Genomic DNA, 24,626 nt, shown 5'->3' on the forward strand with positions numbered 1-24,626 from the left:
TTTAATCTCGTACTTTTCTATTCCTCCTCCTCAGTCGCCTACCACAACGCTGGTGTCGAATGTGCTTACTTCTGAATGTGCAGTATCATTTCGTGCTTAATATTGAATTCCTTAATGGTATCTTGTTTCCAAAGAATCTTGGCTCTAGAAAGGATTTTTGGAGTAGTCAGGCAATCACTTTAGATAAGGAAACTGAGGTCCCCAAAGGAGGAACCTTCACCTGGGAAAGCCTAATTTAGGTGAGCTTTCCACTGCATGTCCTGCCTTCTAAATGCAATCTCTGAAAATTTTGCTTCGGAGGGAAATCAACAAACCGCACCTTTTCTGGAAAGCGGGAAGAGGCCTGACGGGGGAGCTCCAGACCCGCGCGCTCCAGACCTGCGCATGCGCAAAACCACTTCCGCGTGCTGCGCGTGCGAGGGAACCTTCTGTGGTCGGCTCCCTGCTGCTGAGTGGCCGCTTCCCCCCGGTGGGTTTTCCGCAGCGCGCCAGAGAGGCGGGGCCTGCGGGACGAGATGGAGTTGCTGCAGGTCCTGAAGCGCGGGCTGGAGCAGGTCAGCGGACACGGCGGCCTCCGCGGCTATCTACGGGTTTTCTTCAGGTAAGCGGCCAGAGCCATGCTCATGGCCTCTGGGGCTGGACTTGCGCTGGCTGGTTTCTTGGAAAGTGGCCTGGGCTTGGGTCACCTTGGAGAATACGCAGCTTTTCTCAAGGACAGCCTTTGCCCGCTTCCCCCGGGCCGAAGTCTCTGTCTAGGCGTCTCCCGGAGACAGGACCAAAGCCGGCTCTAGAGACAGAGCCATGACGTGGAGGCGAGAGCATATGGGCTGCACCCCAGCTCTGCTTCCTGGAGAGCAGTGAGCATTGCCAAACACTCACTGCGTGACCTTGGGAAAGTTTTTTTTTTCCTCCTTCGCTGGCCTTCACTTGCCTTCCCTGTACTGTAAGGAGTTGAGCGAGGTGAGCACAGTGAAATACTTGAACTTCCAGATTTCCTGAAGTTTTTTGCTAACTCCATTGCCTCATGGCCTAGGGATAGTAGATAAAAGTAGTCTTGTAATTTGACGATATTGCATCTATCTATTTAGTGTACTTTAGGCACATCAGTTAGGTCAGTTTCTCTTTTCTTGTGCTGTAATGGTACTAGGACAAGAGCAGGGATTCTAGAGCTCTTACCTGAAAGCTGATTCTCTGACAATGAGTGGCCGTGAATCTGGGGATGAACGCTAGAAGTATACAACCAGTGACCATACCCAGCACCTCCTCATTTTTCTAGCTGGCACAGCTGCCTATGTTTGTGAAAGTTGGTATTCTCACTTTATGTGTTTGTTATGAACAGTCTTCCTAAAATGTCTGTTTTCTTTTGGACATTCCCAGGGCAAATGATGTGAGGGTTGGCACATTAGTGGGGGAAGACAAATATGGAAGCAAATACTACGAAGACAACAAGCAGTTTTTTGGTGAGTTCAGTATTTTTTGGTATAAATAATGGGAATGAGATTGGGATTTGATTTGACTTTGTTTTCTTTAATGTACAAGGAACTTTTACAAAGTACTTGTAAAAGGATGAAGAACTCAATAGAAAAAAGAAAAAGATAATTCACAGGAAAAGAAAACTAAATGACCAACAAGGGCATGAAAACGTGCTCATCTTCACTTTTTTTTAAAGAAGAATACGTTATTTAAAAAATTTTTTTTTTTTTTTATTGAAATATAGTTGATTTACAATGTTGTGTTAGTTTCAGGTGTACAGCAAAGTGTTTCACTTTTTTAATTCCTTTTTTTATATTCTCTTCCATTATAGGTTATTACAACATATTGAGTATAGATATCTATGCTATACAGTAGGTCCTTTTTGGTTATCTGTTTTATATATAGTAATGTGTATATTGTAATTACAGACTACTGATTATGCCTCTCATCCTCACTTGTAATTACAGAAATGCAGCTCAAAAAACAGCGTTATCTTTTCTCACCTATCAAATTTTGAAGTATTTGCCAATCTGCTAAATTCCAACTGGGGAAATGCCATAAGAATATATAGATTAACATAGTCCTTTTGGAGGACAGTTGGTAAATTTTGTTAAAATTTACATTGCACATATCTTTTGTCCCAACACTTCTAGGAATTCACCTCAAATATTCCTGCAAAACAAAGACACCCATTCCAGCATTGTTTTAGTAGTAAATTCTAAAAGCCACATTCGTTGTGCATCAATTGGATACTGATGAATTGTACATTTTTTAGAATACTTTGTTGTATAGAAATATATCAAAGATATGTGTAACATGAAAAACTCTAGTTGCAGAACAATGTTTGATATCCTCACAGGGAGAAAATATATGCTTTTTTTAAAAAATAAATTTATTTATTTATTTTTGGCTGCTTTGGGTCTTCGTTGCTGCACATGGGCTTTCTCTAGTTGTGGCGAGCGGGGGTTACTCTTCATTGCGGTGCACAGGCTTCTCATTGCGGTGGCTTCTCTTGTGGAGCATGGACTCTAGGCACGCGGGCTTCAGTAATTGTGGCCCGTGGACTCAGTAGTTGTGACTCGCGGGCTCTAGAGTGCAGGCTCAGTAGTTGTGGTGCACAGGCTTAGTGGCTCCGCGGCATGTGGGATCTTCCCGGACCAGGGCTGGAAGCTGTGTCCCCTGCATTGGCAGGTGGATTCTTAACTGCTGTGCCACCAGGGAAGTCCCCCACACCATTCTTTTCAATAGCAACACTATTCCACTGTATGGAAGAACCATTATTTTATCAAACAGTTTACTATTGGTAGACATTTACATTGCCTTCAACTTTTTATTATTAGAGACAGTGCTGCAGTGAACTTGCTTGTAACTGTGTCTGCATTCACTTGTTTAAATATTCTAAAAATAAATTCCTATAAGTGGTATTGCTGAGTCTGAGTACACACATTTAAAATTTATATAGATATACATATATATATATAAAATGAGATTGTTGAAGCCCAGCTCTGTCATTATGGCCTAACTCTATGAAACCTTTCCCAAGGTTTCCTCCATCTGCCTTCATATTCCCCTGCCTCATAAGATTATAGTTTACTTTTAGTTTCTTATTCTCAAGATGGGTTTCTCCCATAAAAGAAACAAATCCCAGGGACTTCCCTGGTGGTCCAGTGGTTAAGACCTCACCTTCCAATGCAGGGGGTGTGAGTTCGATCCCTGGTCGGGGAGCTAAGATCCCACATACCTCAGTGCTAAAAAAATCCCTGGTCGGGGAGCTAAGATCCCACATGCCTCACTGCTAAAAAACCCAAATGTAAAACAGAAGCAATATTGTAACAAATTCAAAAAAGACTAAAAAATGTGGTCCACATCAAAAAGTAATAATAATAATTAAAAAAAAAAAAAAAAAGAAAAAAATCCTGGCTGAAATCTTTTCAATCTCTTTAATAGATAAGTTCATGTTTAAATAGTATTAGTCGATATTTTTTGATTATATGTTTACCTAGGAAAACTCTGTAAATGCAGATTACGTTTTGCTTATTGGCTTAAAATTCATTACAGGGATGAATTCTGTATTCCCTCTGTGGGGATGAAGGCAGTGAAGAAGAGATGGAACGAATTAATGTGTATTATGTACTTACGTGCCCAGTACTGAACTAGTTGCATGTGTGTGATATTTAATTTTCATAGCAACCTTAAGATGTAGGTATAATCATCCACTTTTTAAAAAAAAATTATTTATTTTATTTATTTATTTTTGGCTGCATTGGGTCTTCGTTGCTGTGTACAGGCTTTCTCTAGTTGCGGCGAATGGGGGCTACTCTTCGTTGCAATGCACAGGCTTCTCATTGTGGTGGCTTCTTTTGTTGCGGAGCACAGGCTCTAGGCGCGTGGGCTTCAGTAGTTGTAGCACGTGGGCTCAGTAGTTGTGGCATGCAGGCTGTAGAGCGCAGGCTCAGTAGTTGTGACGCATGAGCCTCGGTGCTCCGCAACATGTGGGATCTTCCCTGACCGGGGCTCGAACCCATGTCCCACACATTGGCAGGCAGATTCTCAACCACTGCGCCACCAGGGAAGCCCTAATCATACACTTTTAATAGGTAAAGAGACTGAGCCTCATAAAACTTGCCTAACATACACTGATAATAAGTGACAGTCTTGTATAGTGCAGGGAACTCTACTCAGTACTCTGTAATGGCCTATATGGGAAAAGAACCTAAAAAAGAGTGGATATACGTATAAGTGATTCACTTTGTTGTACACCTGAAACTAACACAACATTAAATCAACTATACCACAATAAAAATTAAAAAAAAGAAAAAGTGACAGTCTTCATTAAAATCCAGGTCTTTGCCTAACAGTTTTGTAAATTGTGGTTATGCTCTCAACTATTTCACAGAAATTTTTTAAAGAGTGCAGTATACTGTTTTGATAACATGAGATGTGCTGATCTAACCACCATATATAGTGTTTGCTTATTATGTAATAATCACCAATTTCCGAAAGGATCTCGTGGTATGTTTAAAAATATTTATATGGAAACATATAATTCAAGTGTGATTGCTGTGACTACATTTCTCCTGCCCCAGTCTTGGGAGGAGTACTTTTTCTCCTGAATACCCAGAACAGCTGGAAACATATTCCCTCCCCTTCCCTCTCCGATACCCCCTTGGAGGGGGAGCTGGGGGAGAAGTAAGGGTTCTCCACCATGGAAGGGCTGAGCCCTACCCACAGAGTGAGTCTCAGTCCCCATGCAGGGGTTTTGCTGAGGCGGCCACTAGGTTGTTGATAAAAGCTTGCCATACACTTGCTGGAGTTTCCCTTCAGTAATACACCCAGGGCTCTAGTTCTCTAACATTTCTCTTATGTAAGAGCATATAAAAGTCTTTTCTTAATAAAAAAGGTTGTCTTCTTTGATGTTACACAATTATAATTTTTTAAAAAGGTTGTTTTTATTTCCTCACATCTCTCTAAACTACATTTTGATCTTTCCATCCAGGCCGTCACCGATGGGTTATATATACTACTGAAATGAATGGCAAAAACACATTCTGGGATGTGGATGGAAGCATGGTGCCCCCTGAATGGTGAGCTATATCAACATTTTATTTTATTTCACTTGGCAGTATTTGTTTCATTACACAAATATTTGTTGTATATCTATTCTTAAGTTATTCTTAAGTTAATTCTTAAGTTAACTTATTCTTAAGTTAATGTTGTTCTGAAAACATCTGTCCCAATTTGCGATGGCTGCATGACTAGTTACCCTAAAACTTAGTACCTTAAAACAACAATAAGTATTTATTTCATAGTTTTTGTGGGTCAGGAATTCAGACAAGCCACATCAGGGATGGCTTATCTCTGCTCCAGGATGTCTGAGCCTTCAAGAGGAAGACTCAAAGGCTGGATAGTAGAATCATATTGTTACTGAATCATGTCCTATGGACCCTGATTTAGATGGACACAGCGCAAGCTTTACTCAGTGGCCAAAGAATGGAGAAGTGGAAACTATGTTCACAGATCAACTTCTTGCCCAGGTGGCAAGAGGGATTTAATTTTATAGAGTAAAGACAAAGGGAGGAGGAGTGAGGCTAGTGATAGGGAGGCATATGCATTAGTCTACTGGGAAGGGCAGGGCTCCCCGCAACCTCAGGGTGTGGGGTGCCACTCCCTTTTGATCCTTTTTTGGTCTTTAATGTCTGGTCATGGCTGCCAGTAGGTGTGTCATATAATATGCTAATGTAGAAAAAAATCAATGTATAATCAGACTCTGGGTCTGTTGGAGGTCAGATTCATTGGCTGGTGCCATCTGGTTCCATCTGGGTTTTTGGTTGTAGCTTCCTTTCTTATCTCTGGACCCTTTAACTGAAGGGTTCGTATTCTCTCCTGCTAGAGGCAGGGGTGAGGTGGAGGGGGGTGGCAGGTTTTGAGCAAGGACACTCCTGCCAGAGGTGGGGGTTGGAGGGTTTGAGCAAAGACCTGGAGCAGCTCTGGCAACGGTCTGAAGGTGTGTTCACTCGGTGTCTGGCAGTTGGTGCTGGCTGTTTAGCTGGGGGCACGGCTGGGGTGTTGGACTGGAACACCCTCCGGTAGCCTGAGCCTGCTCAGGCAAATGCTCTGAGACCAGGCAGAAGCCATGTGGCCTTATCGGACTTAGTCTTGGAAATCATCCAGTATTGAGTCCGCATTCCCTTGGTCAAGGCAATTAGAAAACTCTGCCCATGTTCAGCCAGAGAGGTTACAGACTATCTCTTGATGGAGGGGTGTCACCAATCATATTATATGTTGGGATGTATTAATAGTGTGTCTGTCTTTGAGGGAAAACAGTGTGCTGTAGTATCACCTGGCCATAGTGAAGAGAAAGGCTCAAAGAACTCTGGCTCTGATCTTATTTGGCAGTTTGACTTAAAGCATTAATTCCTTAACCTCTCTGGAGCTTGGATTTCTCATCTGTAAATTGAGAGCCCCCAGATTCCTTAGGTCTGTAAAAACTGTGATTTTTAATATGCCTATTTTGAAATGAAATTTTAAATGCTCTTACTTGAATTACCAAATTTTTAATAAACTATTTCAAAGCAAGTATTTATATCTATTTCACAGGTTGTTGATTGATACACATTTAAACTCTAGAGAGCCTTTCTAGTTGGTCTAGAAAATCTCACACAAAAAAACTAAAAATAAGTATCAGGTTAGCTGTGATATTTTATTTTAGTTGAACTTGATCGTCAGAAATAGTTTTGTGTTCTATTGAGTAGAAACTAGGATAATCTCAGAGTATTCACTTTCATTCTGAAGGCTCAAGTAGAAATCCAGGCATGTAACATAAGTGAGGGAAGTACGGATGTGAGACAGTTGGGGCTATTGGGGACCGTATTGAACTGAAAAGCACATACGCCATCAAAGAGGGCAGCAGCCCTGTTCACTCTCTCCAGTTCCATCAGGTGAGAATTCAGCCAAGGGTTCCTAGATATGATTTTTCAAGAGAAAGTAGAAATCTGTATTTCTTTGTGAGACTTGTTTTTAAATGTTTATTTTAAAGAATTTGTCAGTTTAAATACAGCACTGTCCAATAGCACTTACCGTGATGATGGAAATGTTCTATATCTGTGCTGTCCAATAGGGTAGCCACCAACCCCACGTGGCCCAGAACACTTTGAAATGTGGGTAATGCAACTAAGGAAGTGAATTTATTTTATTTAAATTGAATAGGCTGGGCTTAAGAATCCACCTGCCAATGCAGGGGACATGGGTTCAAGCCCTGGTCCAGGCAGATACCACATGCTACGGAGCAGCTAAGCCTGTGTGCCACAGCTACTGAGCCTGCGATCTAGAGCCCCCAAGCCACAACTACTTAGCCTGCGTGCCACAACTACTGAAGCCCACGCGCCTAGAGCCTGTGCTCTGCAGTAAGAGAAGCCACCGCAATGAGAAGAACGTGCACCGCAACAAAGAGTAGCCCCCACTCGCTGCAGCTGGAGGAAGCCTGCGCGCAGCAACGAAGACGCAACACAGCCAAAATAAATAATGATTAATTAATTAAATCTATAAAAATTAAATTAAAAGGATAAATTGAATAGGCTACTTGATTGGACAGAATAATTTTTTAAAATAGTATGTGAGCTAAGCAAAATATGTTTGTAAGATTTCGCCTACCTCTGGTCCACTACTTGGACTAATTAGAAGCATTTACTCATACTCATGTCGGTGATGTAGTTTTTTTTTAAAGGGCGTATGTTTTTTTTTTTAAGATGTTGGGAGTAGGAGTTTATTAATTAATTTATGTATTTTTGCTGTGTTGCGTCTTCGTTTCTGTGCGAGGGCTTTCTCTAGTTGTGGCAAGCGGGGGCCACTCTTCATCGTGGTGCGCGGGCCTCTCACTATTGCAGCCTCTCTTGTTGCGGAGCACAGCCTCCAGATGCGCAGGCTCAGTAGTTGTGGCTCACGGGCCTAGTTGCTCCGCGGCATGTAGGATCCTCCCCCAGACCCGGGCTCGAACCCGTGTCCCCTGCATTAGCAGGCAGATTCTCAACCACTGCACCACCAGGGAAGCCCGGTGATGTAGTTTGAAGACCACAGTATTGGATTCTGTCTTTAATAAAACTCATTGGCTCTTAACATGAGAAAGCAGCACTGATGTTACATTTGAGGCTGGATTTTTGTGCTCTTTTTAATGGGAAATAATAACCTATGGTCTGTTAAAATCTGAGGAGCTGTGATTTTAGGTTTGGAGCTGTCTGCTTTCTCGAAGGGGCATTCTGTATATACGTTGGCACTGTTTGAGACCAAGATCTCAAAGTGGAGTGTTGGCTTTAGGAGGCGAGGTATCCTGCTAGTTTTCATTTGTTTGGTTGTTTTGGGGGAGGAGTTGGTCCTAAGAGTGTGTGGAAGGCCTGTGGGCTGTCATGTTCAGACTGATGGCCATCTCCTTCAAAGCACCCATCTAGATTGGGGGCTGGGGGAGGGAAAATTATGTGGGCTGAAACACATTTTAAATTATTAAATAGTTAAAAATCTGAAATGATAAAAGTGCTATGCAGCCAAGCAAGTCCTTTTATATATAAGATCTGAGATCACATAAAATAAGAAGCTGAAAGCTGTAGAAGGTAACATCACCTGCTGGGGTGATGCCTGAGGGCAGTTGAGGATACAAAGCTGAGTTTCTTTGTGGAGTGGAGCCTCCTAAGGTCTGAGTACCTTTGATGACCCTTGCTTGTAAGGGAAGCTTAAAGGCTTGTGATGAGTCTCTGTAGGGAGAAGTGGTTTGGATAAGCTCAGCTGTTTGTGTCTCAGAACCCCCTTTGCTGAGTGAGTGCAATACATTGTAGAATTCTAACCTTACTTTGATTTGATCCATGAATACATTTGAAGTTGGGTTGATTTATCTTTTATAGAGAGCCAGGTATTATCTTACATATAGAGTAATGAATTACAAATACAATTTGTCATCTTTATTTATTTACATAATTATTGTGTACCTACCAGGTGCCAAGAACTATTTTGGGCACTGGAGATACAACAGTGAGTAAAACAAAGTCCTTGCTCTCATGAAGGGAAGCAGAAAAACAAATGTGTTATATATTTTAGGCAACAGTAAATGCAAGGAATTCATAAAGGGATAAAGAGCAGTGGCCCTCTCTTGTAGGGGAGGTGGCTGTTTTATATAGGCGTTAGGGAAGGTTTGTTTGAGGGACTGACATTTGAAGAGGGGAGGAATGGGGGGTGGGGGATGAAGAGCTCCAAGCAGCAGAAACCACCAGTGCAAAAGTCCTGTGTGTTTGAGATGTATTGCTTGTATTCATAGAACAGCAATATGGCCAGTTTGGCTGGAATGGAATGAGTGAGGGGAAGATGTCAGGAAATAAGGTAGGAGAAATAGCTAGGGCTTTCAATAGCTACATCTACATGTAGATCTTGTAAACCGTGGCTTGATCCATTGGCTTTTTTTCTAAAGTTCTCTGGAAGTCACTGGAAGGTTAGGGGTAGGATGTGATCTGTTTTACAATTTTTTTTAAATTGGGGAAAATCTCAAACTTTTTGAAAAGTTACAAGTATTTGAATCATTTCAGAGTTGCGAAAATGATGTCATATCATGGCTGAATACTTTAGAGTGTAATTCCTACAGCCAAGGACATTCTTCTACATAGCCACAATATAACCATCGAAGTTAGGAAATTAACAGTGATATACCACTGCTGTCTAATCATCAGACCCTCTTCAAGTTTCATCAGTTGTCCCAGCAGTGTCTTTATAGCAAGGGAATCTGGTCATGCATTTTATGTGGACCTCATTTCTCTCTAGCTTCTTTCACCGTGGTTTGGTTCCTCAGCTTTTCCTTGATTTTTATGATCGTAACACTTTGGAAAATTACAGGCCAGTTGTGTTGTAGCATGTCCCTCGGTATAGATTTGCAGTGTTTCCTCATGACTAGATGGAGGCTATGCATCTTTGGCAGGAATGTCACAGAAGCAATGTCAGATTCTTCTTGTTGCGTTCTATTAAATGGCATCTAGTTTTGATTTGTCTCGTTACTGAAAATTTCTATCACTTGATTAGGGTGTGTGTGCCAGATTTCTCCATTCTAAAGTTATTCATTTTCCCTTTACAGTTAATTGGCATTTTGTGGGGAGATACTTTGAGGTTATGCAACTATCCAGTTACTCGTCAAACTTTATTTATATCAATATGAACTGTCATTTTAATCAATGTGTTGTAATCCATTACTATAATTTGTTATTTTATTGCTCAAATTGAACTCAGTTTGACCAGTGGGAACTCTTTCAGTCTGCATTTGGGGTCCTTTTGAAATATCCCCCTCATTCTTGGAGCACTTTCTTGCTTTCTGACAAAAGGTATTCCAGGTTCATCTTATATTTTCCCTGCCCCACCCATAAAAACAGCCATTTCTCTGAGGAGCCCTGTGTTTGTTTTATTTTCTTACTTGCTATTTTTCAGTAGAGAATAGTATTTAGAAACTAATATCTGAGTGCAAGGTATGTTCATTTCTGTTGGGACATCTCAGTGGACAAGCTCAGATGGCTGTAATGATTGTGTGTGTACATTTCTATTTCTGTATCTCTCTTTTTCACCTTATATATTGAAAACCATAAGTTGACAGCAATGCCACTGAATCCAGTCCAACACTGCAGGTTATGTTCTTGTTTTCTCCTTTTCTGTATATGTATCTGTTTCTCTTTTATTTAATGGAGTTACTTATTTGATGAATTCCACTGTAGGTAACAGAGTTCCCATTGCTGCCTTCCCACCTCCCCACCACTGGCCTCCCTTCTCACCTCACTTTGCCTCCAGCACCCCAAGTCAGCTTGCCACACCCCTTCCCCCATGTGGCTGCCCTTCTCTCCCCATTCAGGCTCTGTCACCTTACTGGGCTGTTGCCACACACCTCATGGCACCCCCCATGCCAAGCAAAGACAGATGCCTACCTTGATTGGCCCCACCTAATGGCTCTTGGACTCTGATTTAAATGTTTAAAGCATCTCTGTGATTGCTGTGAATAGAGGAAGGGAGCCTTGTGGAAGTAGGCTGATTACTTAGGGAACTATTTATGTAGTTGTCTGGGCCAGCTGCATCCAGAGATGATGGAAGTTGGATAAGGTGTCAGTAATGTAGGTTGTGAGATTTGAAATTGTATCAGTTGTCCACTACTGTGTAATAGATTTTTAAAATTTAGTTTAAAACAATAAACATTATCTCACCATTTCTGTGGGTAAGGAATTTGAGTACAGCTTAGCTGGATGCCTCTGGATTAGAATCTCACAAGCCTACAAAGAAGATATCATCTGGGGCTGCAGTCATCTCGAGGTTTGAATTTGGAAGGATCCACTGCCAAACTCATTCACATGTCTGCAGACAGACCTCAGGAAACTTGCTTCCGAGAACACTCATGTGGGCCTCTCCACAAGGCCACCTCATGACATGACAGCTGGCTTTCCCAGAGTTACAATCTGAAAGTAAATGACAGAGAGCACCCTGGATGGAAGCCACAGTCTTTTTAAACCTAATCTCAGAAGCGACATCCCACGCTGCTGCTGTATTCTGTTTGTTAGAAATGAGTCAGTAAGTCTAGCCCATACTCGAGAGGGGATTACACAAGGGTGTGAACACCAGGAGGATGTCGTCATTGGAGGCTATCTTAGAGGCTGCCTACCGCAGAGACATATTTTGAAGTAAGATGGACTCAACAGGATTTGCTGATGGTTTGGATTTTGAGAGAAGAGGGTAACTTCAATGTTTTTGGCCTGAACTATTTGTGGCACATTTACTGAGAAGAGGAAGAGCAGGCAGTATGGGGGAAGCAGAATGGAAGGGGTAATCAAGAGTTCTCTCCAAGATGCCTGTTAGACAACCAAGTGAACGTGGTGGGTAGACAGTTGAAAACACTAGTCCAGAGGTCAGAATAGAGGTTGGTGCTAGAGATGGGACTTGAAATGAGATTTCACCTAGTGTAGTGTGCAGTGTTCGTAAATCATCTGTAAAAGGTTTGAGAGAATCTGATCTTCAGTTAAGTGTTACCCTGGAAACCAGATGAGATTGTATCAATCATTGCTGGATAAAACTGATTCCTGACTGGTAAACTGCATCTAGATTGAGAGGATTTATAAATGCCTGATGAGTTAGCTATGTTTGGGCTTCCCTGTCTTGCTGCTCTTAGAACTAGCTTGGCCCTTGTGGCAATAGCAATCCTGAAGCCATGCCCATAGAGTTGTTGTTAGTAGAGATGTTAGCTTTTGTGGACATGAAGCTTTTAAGTCAGGGCAGCTCCTGCACCTGCCTGATGTGGCTCTCATCTCCCTTGAGCCTGTGCTGTGTCATCTAGGGAGTCAAAGAAAATAGCTCCTGGATGGCTAGGTGGGCTGTCACCTGCATGAACTACTGCAGAGTCTCCCAGTGAGAGGAACACCTGATGCTTCCCAGCTGGCAAGCTGTGGTTCCTGTCCTCTGTCCTTCTGAGTTTTCTGGTGCCCAGTGTGGCCTATGATGGTCTTTGAGTCTGTTCAGTAGCTACATAGTCTCACCTGGGGAAGGCTTTCTCTTCAGAGCCATCAGTGTTTTTGGTAGAACAAGGGAATATCTTTAATGAACTTCTGTGGCTCACGTAACATTCCCTGATCTTGTGGGAACATTAGAAATCTTGTGGGTTTGTCTGTTTTGTCTCAAGGCTTTCATTTTCTTTGAATGTGTCAGCAGTCGGTAAGGCTGTTAGGTCTACCAATAGATAAACAAAAAGTATTCATGGTGCAAATGTCTGGGATGGGCAGGGGAGCTACACAAACCTTGAAAATAAAAAATTTTTTAAAATTATTGCCTAGAACGTAGCACAGCACCCAGCTTACATATAGTTCATTCCATTAAATGAATATTTATTGAGCACCCCACTATGTGTCAGGCATTGATGGGTTTATATATTCATAGTAGTGAACAAAATATATGATCCTCTCTTGGAGTTCATAGTCACTTTAATGAATACTAACTGGTAGACTAATACTATGCTATAACTTAGTGTCTGTTATTTTTCTTTGTTATAGTCCCTTCAATTTCTTCATTTATGGGGTCAGCAATGAGATTTTAATTTCTTCTTATTTAACTTGATTGAACAGAATACTCAAAGTATTTCAGTAGATTACAAGTACTATTTTATACCACTTTTTTTTTTTTTTTTTTTTTTTTTTTTTTTGCGGTACGGGCCTCTCACTGTTGTGGCCTCTCCCGTTGCGGAGCACAGGCTCCGGACGCGCAGGCTCAGCGGCCATGGCTCACGGGCCCAGCCGCTCCGCGGCATGTGGGATCTTCTCGGACCGGGGCACGAACCCGTGCCCCCTGCATCGGCAGGCGGACTCTCAACCACTGCGCCACCAGGGAAGCCCGAAACAAAGTTTTTTGTGTGTGTGGTTTGGAGTATTGGAACTCTGAAATCCTTTGAACCAAGTTAAAAAAAACCATGGCTCGCCTGGATTTTCCTTTACTGTGTATGTACTTTCCCCACTTGGTGGCACCTTCTGTTCATTTTAAGTAATATGTCTTTCCTTCCTCCGTGTAGTGCACTAGTCTCTCCTCATATATTAATTTTTCTTATTAAAACTAATGTTTAAATTACTCAAGTAATACATAAGTACTTGTTGTAAAAAATTACAGCATATGTTAAAAAGTTTTTGCTTTTTTTTTAACAGAACTTAATTTTGCCCTTGAAGATTTTTCCAGTGCCATGGTGACATTGATAATGGTTTTTCTCTTGTAGGGTTAATTTGTTTAGGATACTTAACATCGTTGTGGTCAGCTTTTTTTTAGTTGACAATATGTTCTAGAAGCCTTGTAGAGGAGTAAGGTGGCAGATGAGGAGGATTACTTGGAGGTGACAGAGAAGAATCAAGGATGATTCTTAGGTTTGGGGCTTGAGAGGTTGGGTAGATGGTGGTACCATTCATTCAGATGGGAAGACTGGGAGAAGGGTAGGTTGTGAGGGTGGAGGGTAGGAATCAGAAGCTTCTTTTTTTGGTGTACTAAGTTTGAGATACCTGTCGGAAATCCAAATGAATGGTTGTGTTAAGTAAACAGCAGGATAGATTAATCTGGAGCTCAGGACAGAGGTCAAGCCAGCAAAGAAGAATAGTAGCTACTAGCAAAGTAAGAAGGAAGGCAGGAGAGGTTAGCGTTTCAACAAACATGGGAAGTCTAACTATTGATGTTTGCTGAGAGGTTAAGTAAGATAAGGACAGAGAAGTGTCCACATGGATTTGGCAATATGAACTTCATCAAATCTAAATGGAATCTGTTCTTGAAAAAAATGTGGAGAGATCAGAAAAGTTTCAAAGAATCTGTCAGGGGGCAGGGATAATCCATATACATCCCTAAGAGGCAACCACTGTCAACATTCGGCATATTTCCTTTAGTCCTTTTAAATAAATTTTTGTGTAGTTGTTGTGTTCATAATCAGTTTTATTTTCTGCTTTTTCTGTAGATAATATAAACGATCTTCCGTGCTATTAAAACAGTCCTTATAATCATCATTAAAATATGTTTTCTGATTATAAAAATGTACAGTTGTTATAGAAAACTTGGAAAATCCAGAGAAATACAAGGTACAAACAAAAATAAACTCTAATTTCTTGGCCAAGAAATAAGCACTGTTAACATTTGTTCACTGATTCAACAAATACCTGAGTGTCTGCTTTTGAGTAGAGAAGGAATGTTTTTAAAGGTTCACAGTGTGGAGAACAGGTTATAGTTTATTGGTCACACCTTCTTTAGAAGAAGGTTTGTGATTAGAAATAACTATATATAGATATATATGTGTATACATACGTATTTCTTTATTATACACAATATTTTGTTTCTCTTCCCCCTCCCCTCACTTAATATATCACAGATGTTTTCCCCATTTCACTTAATATTCTACTTGTCAGTTTGAGTGTTTTAGTATCATAGGGGCTTTGTATATAGACAGGATTAATGGCAGTTTGGATTTAAAATGAATATTCTATTTACTGTAGCTGCAAATTTTAAAACACAGTTGTTCTTAAGCTTTGAGGTTCTATTTATAAATAGGATAACAAGATTAGTAAATTGAATATTTTTGCAGAAAGATAAAGAGCAATCATAGTCTCTTGTTCTTTGGTGAATGTTTGATAAACTTTAATGGAAAGGATTAAATTCTCCTAAAGAGTTATCTCCATTTGCAAGTTTAGTTAATTACATCTTTTTAAACATTTTAGGGCACATTTATAAATGTAATATATTTGATTTTTTAAATATCTTCAAATGCCCAGTGTAGGTAGATTAATGAACCTATCAAGCAAAATGTCCCTAAGCCCTTAAGTGACTCTTGTTTATGCAAGCCAAAAATTTAAGGGTCCTCCTCAACTCTTTCTCTAATAACCAGCCTATCAGCATGTTCTTTCTGCTTTACTTTCTGAATATATCCCATGCCTGATATACCTGTGGCCGTTACCCCAGTCCAAACCACAGTAATCTCTTGCCTGGACTTCTACAACTGCCCAACTGGTTTGCTTACATTCTTAAAATACACCAGTATTCCCAACATACTAAGTGATTAGGGTGATTATTTTAAAATGTAACTCACATCACATCAAACCTCTGCTCAGAACTCTCCACTGGCTTTCCATCATGGTGAGAGTTAAAATTCCAACTCCTTACATGGTCTGCAAGGAGTTGGAATGTGATCCTGGCCCTTCCAGGTCTGCGTACACTGCCCTGTTCACTGCCCTGCTAACTTTTGACTTATTAGCCACATTGGTCTGCTGGCTTTTCCTCGAGCGGTGAGCACACTCCCACCTCAGTCACTTTGCACTAGCTATTTCCCCAGGTGTGGCATGGCTCACGCTCAGACTGCCTAGCTAAAAGAGCCCTGTCCTTCTCTCACACTGTGTCCCCGTCCCCTGCTCTCGTTTTTTCCTTGGTAGCACTTATCTCTGCCTGGCATTTTATTGCATAGTATTTAACTTATTGTTTCTCCAACTACCATACTTCTTGATGGTAAGAGCTTTGTTCACTGTTGTGTTGCTAATGCCTAAACCAGTGTCTAGCACATGGTAGTTGCTCAGTAAATATTTGTTGAATAAAAGGGGACATACTGTTCTACTTGAAACAACTGTTATTTTGCTTTTGGGATACAGTCATTTTATTTGCTTCTGGTAGCTGATCCAAAAATGGTATGTCTTGTCACTTCTTTTGTAGCTTTTGTATGAATTTGAAGCTCATATTTACCTTTAAATTCCACTCTAACTTCAATCCGTCCTTTTTAATACCTTGTCCCACTGAATTGTATCTCATAGTCTTTTAAAATATTATTTTCCTAAATAAATGGCCATCTCTCAATGCCAGAGAATATTGTCTTCTTCCCCTTGATGTATCTGCTTAATCTATCCTTTTTCAGGTAGTAGGTGTTGTGTAAAATACTCTGAGCTGAATTAAAATGAGTGTTATTCAGTACAATGTGTTGCAAGCTTCTTTTCAAAATAGATCCTTCCTAATATTTATTTTCTGCTCCGGAAAATCAGAATATAAGAGGCTATGTTCTAAGAAACTATAAACTGCATGTTTAAGTAGATATTCCTGTGTTACAGAATGTTACTTTATAACCTTTCTCTTTTAAAATGTGCTAATTTTAAAATGTGCTAATTATAAGCAGAAGACAAGATTGTTTTGAGCTTTTGTTTAACACCTTACTATTCAGTGCTTCTGATTCTAACATTTTACAAAGATGAGTTGTTGGAAAATTTTATACCTGGAGTGTGGAAATAGACTATGTATTACTTTTGGTGAACAATGAACTACTCTTGATTCCAATTTCCAGAATAAATCTGTATTGTGTTCACAGGTTAGCAATTTATTTTTTGCCATCCAGTGGATTGGCCAAAAAGTTCGTTTGGGTTTTTCCATAAGATGTTATATATATAATATATGCTAGAGATAGTCATATAGAAAAATTTGAGGTTTCTAGATTTAAAAAAAACAGTTTGAACCTTTTCTATGTAACTGTAGTGAATGACGTTTGTGCGGTGGAATTGACGTAGGAAAAATTTCCATTAAGGTAGACTGAGAGAAACAGTCTACCTGCTACTAAAACATTTAGTACTTTAAAGAGAGTGATTTTTTTTTTTTTTTAAGTGATGGCTTAAAGTGGGATGAAATGAGGTTAGAAGTAGAAGAACCTACTTAGAGTCTCAAATAAATGACAGATGAATTGAGCAGGATTTTAAAACCATCTCTAGTTGTTTTGAATTAGAAGGACTTTTCTTTCTAATAGCTTTGTTTTATCTTACAAAGTAGTACATGTTTATTACAGAAAATTCAGAAAATAACAAAGCAAATAAAAGTAACCTATTATCCTACCACACCAAGATAAAATACTGTTAATATTTTGATACATATTCTTTCCATCTCCTCTTTTCCTATGCATATGTATCCCTTGTTTTTGTTTTTCATGTAAGTGGGTTACTTTTTGAAGAAGTAGCCCAGTTTTGAATCCTAGCATCACTATCATGGGCAAGTTATTTAGACTCTCGGTGCTCTAGTTTCCTCATTTATTAAATTGGGATAATAACATCTGTCTCATAGAGTTAAGAATTAAATGAGCTAGTATTTGTAAAGTGTTTAGAACAGTGCCCATGGCTTATAAATGCTATTTAGTATCATTAAGTAAATTAACTAAATAACCTGCTTTTTAAGCTTAACATATGGTGAGCATTTTCTCAAGTCATAAAATATTCTCTGTAACATAATATTTAATGAGGCTTTAATATTCTGTCATGTGGATGTGCCCTGAGTTATTTAAGTATTCCCTATATTATTCTTGGTTTTGTTCTTTCCATGTTTTCACTGTTATATATAAAGCTTTGGTCAGCATCCTTGTATGTAAGCCTGTTCCCACACATCCTTATTTCCGTATGGCAGATTCCTACAAGTAAAATTGCTGCATCCAGAAGTGTACGTGTTGTATAAGTGTTTGGTACCTACTGCCAAATTACCTTCAATTTACATTCTCAGTATAAATACATTCAATTTACATTCTCAGGGTAAATACATTCACCTGTATATGAGTTTGATTTCTCTGTAACTTCACAAATACTGGGTATTATTATTATTTGTTAAAATCTTTGCCAGTTTAGCAAGTAAAAAGTTATATCTTGTTTTCAGTTGTATTTTCTTGATTAAACTTCTTTTTTGTTGTTTGCCATTTTTACTTTTTCTTTTTATGACTTATCTTTTAACATCTTTTATCTATTTTTCTATTGGATGTTTGACTTTTTCTTTCTGATTTGTAATGATAGATGAACTACTTTTCTGTATGTTACAAATATTTCCCTGTTTCTTTTATTTTTTAATCGTGTTTTCAGAGTTTTAGTACATAAACACTTCAATTTTTATGTAGTAAAATTACCATTTTTTTCTTTATGGCTTTGGCCTTTGATATTAAGCTTAGAAATGGTCCTTCATATTCTATAAATATCAATATATCTTATGAATATAAATATTCACACATTTGTATCAGTGCACTATTAATCTGTCTGCAAGCTATCCTGATACATGGCTGGGGAAACCTAATAATTTTTTTCAACAAAATTAATTATCCTAGCATAATTTGTTGAGAAATGTTTACTTTCCCCAATGATTTGAAATGCCAAACTTACCTTATATATCCTTTAGTCTGGGGGATTTTTTTCTGTTTTATTATTGTACTTTTGTACCAAAATCTTGGTACAAAATTTTTGTGCCAATTTTTATACCGTTCTAATGTTTGTGACTTTAATGTCTGGTAATACTGGCCTTCCTGATTGTTGTGAGTTTTCAGAATGTTCTTAAGATAGACGTGCAGCTGATCCTTAGAATTATAATTGTCAAACCCTATTGAGATTTTGATTCAGATTGCATTTAATTAAAAAGAATAATTACTGAGCTAACAAAGTTTGAGTTGGCTATCTTGTAATGAACTGTCTTTGGTTTTTATTGCATTAGGTGTATCAGTCTTATCCTGTGGTTAGATGGATCTCAGGATTTTGACAGATATTTAAGTGCTATCGTAATCCCAACCAGTTTTCATCTATTAATTGTAATTAAGGTCCTGATCAAAATGTTCTCTTCAGCCCTTGGGAAACTGTGTTCAAGCCTCAGTGTGTAACATACATGCTGTGGGACCTTGGGAAAGTCATTTCAATTCTGTTTCCACAATTTTAAAATATGAAATACTTAGTATTAAATAAGTGACTGAGTGATATGCATGAGAATGTTTCGTAAACTAAAGTGGGATGGAGTAATAATAGTTTTAGTATAATGAATATTTTTACCTCAAAAAATCTGGAGCGGGGTTTTTTTTTTTAGTCTATTATATTTTTTGAAAAATTGAAAAATCTTTAGTATTTCTTGGCTCAGTAATGTTAAGTGAAACCACCTGAAACATGAACATAGGCGCCAGCCTTGATTCCCAAAATTAATACTGTATACTATCCAAGGAAAAGATTCAAAACTGCCTATATTTTTGTTGTTGTTGGTTGTTATTTGTTAATATTTTATTTCTGGAAATTTTCTGAAAGGGAAAATTAAACTTTTATCTTTGTTATTAATATCCATCTTAAAGACTGTTTTCATTTGTGGTGATTTTTTATTCTTAAATTTTTATTTATTTATTTTTGGCTGTGTTAGGTCTTTGTTGCTGCGAGCAGGCTTTCTCTAGTTGTGGTGAGTGGGGGGCTGCTCTTCATCGTAGTGTGTGAGCTTCTCATTGTCGTGGCTTCTCTTGTTGCAGAGCATGGGCTCTAGGTGCGTGGGCTTCAGTAGTTGTGGCACGCAGGCTCAGTAGTTGTGGCTCGTGGGCTCTAGAGCACAGGCTCAGTAGTTGTGGCGTATGGGCTTAGTTGCTCCACGGCATGTGGGATCTTCCTGGACCAGGGATCCAACCCATGTCCCCTGCATTGGCAGGCGGATTCTTAACCACTGCCACCAGGGAAGTCCCTACAGTGATTTTTTAGAATATATTTTATATGGTATATATTTTTATTTCTTAAATTTCCTATTAGGCTGTTTAATTCTTTCTTCACAAATAAATCGCTCCATTTTGTACTTTGAATGGCTAACAACCTCAAACTTAAGTGAAGTAGTATATTTTCAAAGAAGGGGAAAGTGTTCTTTTCCTCTTCCTTTCCACAATTTTTCCTCATATATAACTGAGAATTAGATCAGCCACTTACGGGATTTATTTCCATTTGAGTTGTGTTGTAATTGTGATTTAATATTTTTGTTATTAAAGATATTTTGAGGGCTTTCCTGGTGGCGCAGTGGTTGAGAATCTGCCTGCTGATGCAGGGGACACGGGTTGGAGCCCTGGTCTGGGAGGATCCCACATGCCGCGGAGCAACTAGGCCTGTGAGCCACAACTACTGAGACTGCACGTCTGGAGCTTGTGCTCTGCAACAAGAGAGCCCTCGACAGCGAGAGGCCTGCGCACCGCAATGAAGAGTGGCCCCCGCTTGCCACCACTAGAGAAAGCCCTTGCACAGAAACGAAGACCCAACACAGCAAAAATAAATTAATTAATTAATAAACTCCTATCCCCAACATCTTCTTTAAAAAAAAAATTCAAGCCTTCTCTCTAAAAAAAAAAAAAAAAAGATATTATTTTGAGGACTTCCCTGGTGGTGCAGTGGTTAAGAATCCTCCTGCCAATGCAGGGGACACGGGTTTGAGCCCCGGTCCGGGAAGATCCCACATGTCACAGAACAAGTAGGCCCATGTGCCACAACTACTGAGCCTGCGTTCTAGAGCCCATGAGCCACAACTACTGAAGCCTGCATGCCGCATCTACTGAAGCCCATGTGCCTAGAGCCCGTGCTCCTCAACAAGAGAAGCCACTGCAATGAGAAGCCCTCATACTGCAACAAATACCCAACACAGCCAAAAATAAATAAATTAATTTAAAAAAAAGATATTTTGACACACTTGAATATATTTGAGTACTGAGTTTTTTCCAAAGTGTAATCTATTTTCATTATATTTATCTCTTTAGTATTTATAACTTTTTGCCTTTCCGCCAGTCTCCTTATTTGTAGTCACGCTGACTTTATCATCAAGTTTAAATAATTTTATATTTTGTCCTGTAAGATAATAACAGTGATATAAAATTGAAGTGGGTCTGATGCCAGCTCAACACAGTTTTCTAGACAATACTCTTAGTCCATTAGCATCTTTAATTAACTGGAAGAAAAATGACCCAGATGAAAACCTGTTTTACAAAAACTCTGGTGTGGAAATCTAAAAGGTATTATTTCTTTAGGCTTTATTTAATAATATAACAGAAGGGTTATATTAGCCTAGCATACTATAAACATTTTCTTATTTTATAGTTTCTTATTCTAACATAATGAGAATAAATTGCTGTTTAGTCATTCCCTAACTCTAGCCACTAGCCTTACTGGATGAATATTTTCAGATTTTATGTGTTGGTGGTAAAAAATTTCTTTTAGTTTTCTTTCTTTCTTTCTTTCCTTTCTTTCCTTTGTTTCCTTTATTTCCTTTCTTTCCTTTCTTTCTTGCCATGCCATGCAGCTTGCAGGATCTTAGTTCCCCAACCAGGTATTGAACCCAGGCAATGAAAGCACTGAGTCCTAACTACTGGACCACCAGAGAATTTCCCCTCTTTTAGTTTTCTTGAACATTTTCTATTTCTCCATGAGCTCTCAGTTAAGTAACTAAATAGGCTTATAAAAGCTTTGGACTGTGGTTCCTTAAATATTTTAACTTTCAGGAATCTTGATGGCAATTATTTGAATACAAATCTTCTTTAGTTACTTAAGCTGACTCAAATGGCAAAAGTTAAATATTTCTTCTATGCCTGAACTTACACAAAGCCCCTTGATAAATAAGAGCCTTGGTTTTGACAGCTAATCCCGCCTTCGAGTAGCTCGTGGAGCCTGTCTCGCCACCACTGCCTCACTAGGTTTCAGAGCTCATGTTAGTAGTTATTTATTGGTCCAGGTTACTTTTCACTAATCCAGTTTCCTTTGGAGGATGTAAGAGAGAAACCAGCCCAGTGTGTACAGACTTCTTCATTCTTTATTGTGTTAGCTGATCATGATATAATTATCTTTAGACACAAATATAGCAACAGTAATAATATTTTATCTCTACTCTCATAGGTCTTAGCCAATTACCTAGCTATATCTATCAATTACTGTTAGCAAATATTCTTTATTTTTTTATTTTTTATTTTTTTTCCAGTACGTGGGCTTCTCACTGCTGTGGCCTCTCCCGCTGCGGAGCACAGGCTCCGGACGCACAGGCTCAGCGGCCATGGCTTATGGGCCCAGCCGCTGCACGGCATGTGGGATCTTCCCGGACCAGGGCACGAACCCGTGTCGCCTGCATTGGCAGGCGGACTCTCAACCACTACGCCACCAGGGAAGCCCTGTTAGCAAATATTCTTAAACTTACATAGTATCATAAATTTTGCTCATTAGCTTTAGTCATAGTTATTTTACTGAAACTTCCTCCACTTGCCCCTTCCTCTGTAGCTGGGTGATCCTCCACCCCCCCTTTTTTTTTCTTGGAACTGCAATTCTGTGCCTGTCACCTCATTCCCTTTTCCCATAGGGTCATCTTTGTCTTGTGAGCTCTGAGTCTTGTTATGAATTCTCTCTCCCCTTCCTTTCCCATATAAATTCAGCTTGGCTTTCTGCTCAGTTCTACTCTTTGTCCCTTGGACTTTGATTCTTTCTTTTCTCTGTTATTAGAGAGAAAGTTCTCTATACTCCAAGGAAACGCCTTGCTTTCTTCTTTAGGCCAGATTTCTGGCACCTCCAAGCAAACATCTTTTGATGAACACTTGAAGCTGAAACACTCGTAAACTTTGGGCTGTGATTTAATAATTTTATTATAACAAACTGTATGTCCTCCAGTGCTCGGACTTAAGCTTGGATTTAAGATGCATGCAGAGACCCTCTTCTTCAGCAGGAGCCTCATAGGTTTCAAGCTAGAGCTTCATGAACCAGAGTACCCTGAGCATACTGAAACTCCGGAATCAGCCTCTAGCATCTAACAGTAATCCTGTACGTCATCAGTTCTAAAATACATTTGTTTTTTTTGTTTTTGTTTTTTGCTCTACGCGGGCCTCTCACTGTTGTGGCCTCTCCCGTTGCGGAGCACAGGCTCTGGACGCGCAGGCTCAGCGGCCATGGCTCACGGGCCCAGCCACTCCGCGGCATGTGGGATCTTCCCGGATCGGGGCATGAACCCGTGTCCCCTGCATTGGCAGGTGGACTCTCAGCCACTGCGCCACCGGGGAAGCCCTAAAATACATTTTTATGCGTAAAATTAGGATATGTGTTATAATCAATAGTGTCATAGTTTAGTTAGCAGGATTTTTTCTTCCTTAGAGATACATAAAATAATGGTGTATCTTAAAATGGATGATGTCCTAGATTTGATGAAATACAGTAATTATAACAGCAATAGCTGACATTTGTTGAGCACCTACTATGCGCAAGAATTTTTCTAGGTGCTTTATGTGTGTTGTCTCATTTAATCCTTACACCATTCTTAGTAAGAATGTTCAGATGAAAAAACCCAGGTGTAGAAAAGTTCAGTGATGGAGCTGAGATTTGAGCTCAAGCAACACAGTAGCTCGAGAACTGCTCTCTTAACCCTCCTCCCACTACACTATGCTGCCTCTTCATAACTGTCTTTTCTTCCCTCTTTAAGGCATCGTTGGCTTCACTCTATGACTGATGATCCTCCAACAACGAAACCACCTACTGCTCGTAAATTCATTTGGACAAACCATAAATTCAACGTGAGTGGCACTCCACAGCAATACGTACCTTATTCCACCACTAGAAAGAAAATTCAGGAGTGGGTCCCACCTTCAACACCTTACAAGTAAAGACAAGGAAAAACAATTTACATGTGAAATACGGGGCTTTTCCTGTAATTGTACTTCTGCTGCTTACTGTTAACTTGATTAAAGTTATTTGATTAAGCAATGTCTGTTGTGCTTTTTTGCCCTTAACTTTGTCATTTGTCAGCTGCAAAATTGAAGCTCACAAACGTGGGAAATTGAAGTAGACTTCCGTTGGGGCGGCCACGTCATTTACATTTCCCTCTTGCTTGCCTGGTTGCGTCTGTGCGTCAGCCCTGCTGCGCTGCCACAGCTGATTGATGGGGGAAGACCTAACGCTGAGCTGAGCCAAACCGATTTTTCCGTGGGAATTTGAAACTTGAATGGAGAGACAGAGGGGCTGAGACATCAGAGTTGGATGACTTTTATGGTAGCAGTGCAAGGAGAAGTTTATCAGAGGTGTCCCATTTCCTGAGTTTTGGTTCTTTCATAGTTTATTTGCATCTGTGAACTATCCCAGGATCCATCTATTCTAATATATTTTTATTTCTTTAAGCTAAGTAAGATCACTGACTTTATTATTATTATTTTTGCTTGCAAACAAAAGAGCTTTAACTAATGTCCAGATCGGTTCCAAAGAATGGGTTGTAGGCACAAGACCTTCAGGGAAATAAGGAATCTTTGAACTGGTTATGTTGGGTAGGATGAAAAGGCAGTGCCACCCCTCTCTGTATTCTGGATGGAAAGCTAGCAGCTGCAGTAATCAGCTTATCAAGCTCTTGTCCTTAGTCGCCAG

General features: G+C 39.7%; 1 protein-coding gene across 1 annotated transcript; it reads left to right on the forward strand.

Moving 5' to 3' along the window:
* Positions 1-423: 423 nt before the first annotated feature.
* On the forward strand, positions 424-23,971 carry NDUFA12 (NADH:ubiquinone oxidoreductase subunit A12). The gene is made up of 4 exons (XM_024754354.1): positions 424-601; positions 1,378-1,460; positions 4,970-5,057; positions 23,695-23,971. Exons 1-4 carry the CDS (start codon positions 516-518, stop codon positions 23,873-23,875), a joined length of 438 nt encoding a protein of 145 aa, XP_024610122.1. The 5' UTR covers positions 424-515; the 3' UTR covers positions 23,876-23,971.
* Positions 23,972-24,626: the final 655 nt, after the last annotated feature.

Source organism: Neophocaena asiaeorientalis, unplaced genomic scaffold (assembly GCF_003031525.2).
Source record: "Neophocaena asiaeorientalis asiaeorientalis breed wild unplaced genomic scaffold, Neophocaena_asiaeorientalis_V1.1 scaffold92, whole genome shotgun sequence".
Taxonomy (NCBI): domain Eukaryota; kingdom Metazoa; phylum Chordata; class Mammalia; order Artiodactyla; family Phocoenidae; genus Neophocaena; species Neophocaena asiaeorientalis.

Bases quoted from the DNA above. Each gene is read 5' to 3' on its own strand.
- NDUFA12 (XM_024754354.1), top strand. From the start codon at position 516: ATGGAGTTGCTGCAGGTCCTGAAGCGCGGGCTGGAGCAGGTCAGCGGA. The intron at 602-1,377 runs GTAAGCGGCCAG...GGACATTCCCAG, and splicing joins TATCTACGGGTTTTCTTCAG to GGCAAATGATGTGAGGGTTG. The intron at 1,461-4,969 runs GTGAGTTCAGTA...CTTTCCATCCAG, and splicing joins AGACAACAAGCAGTTTTTTG to GCCGTCACCGATGGGTTATA.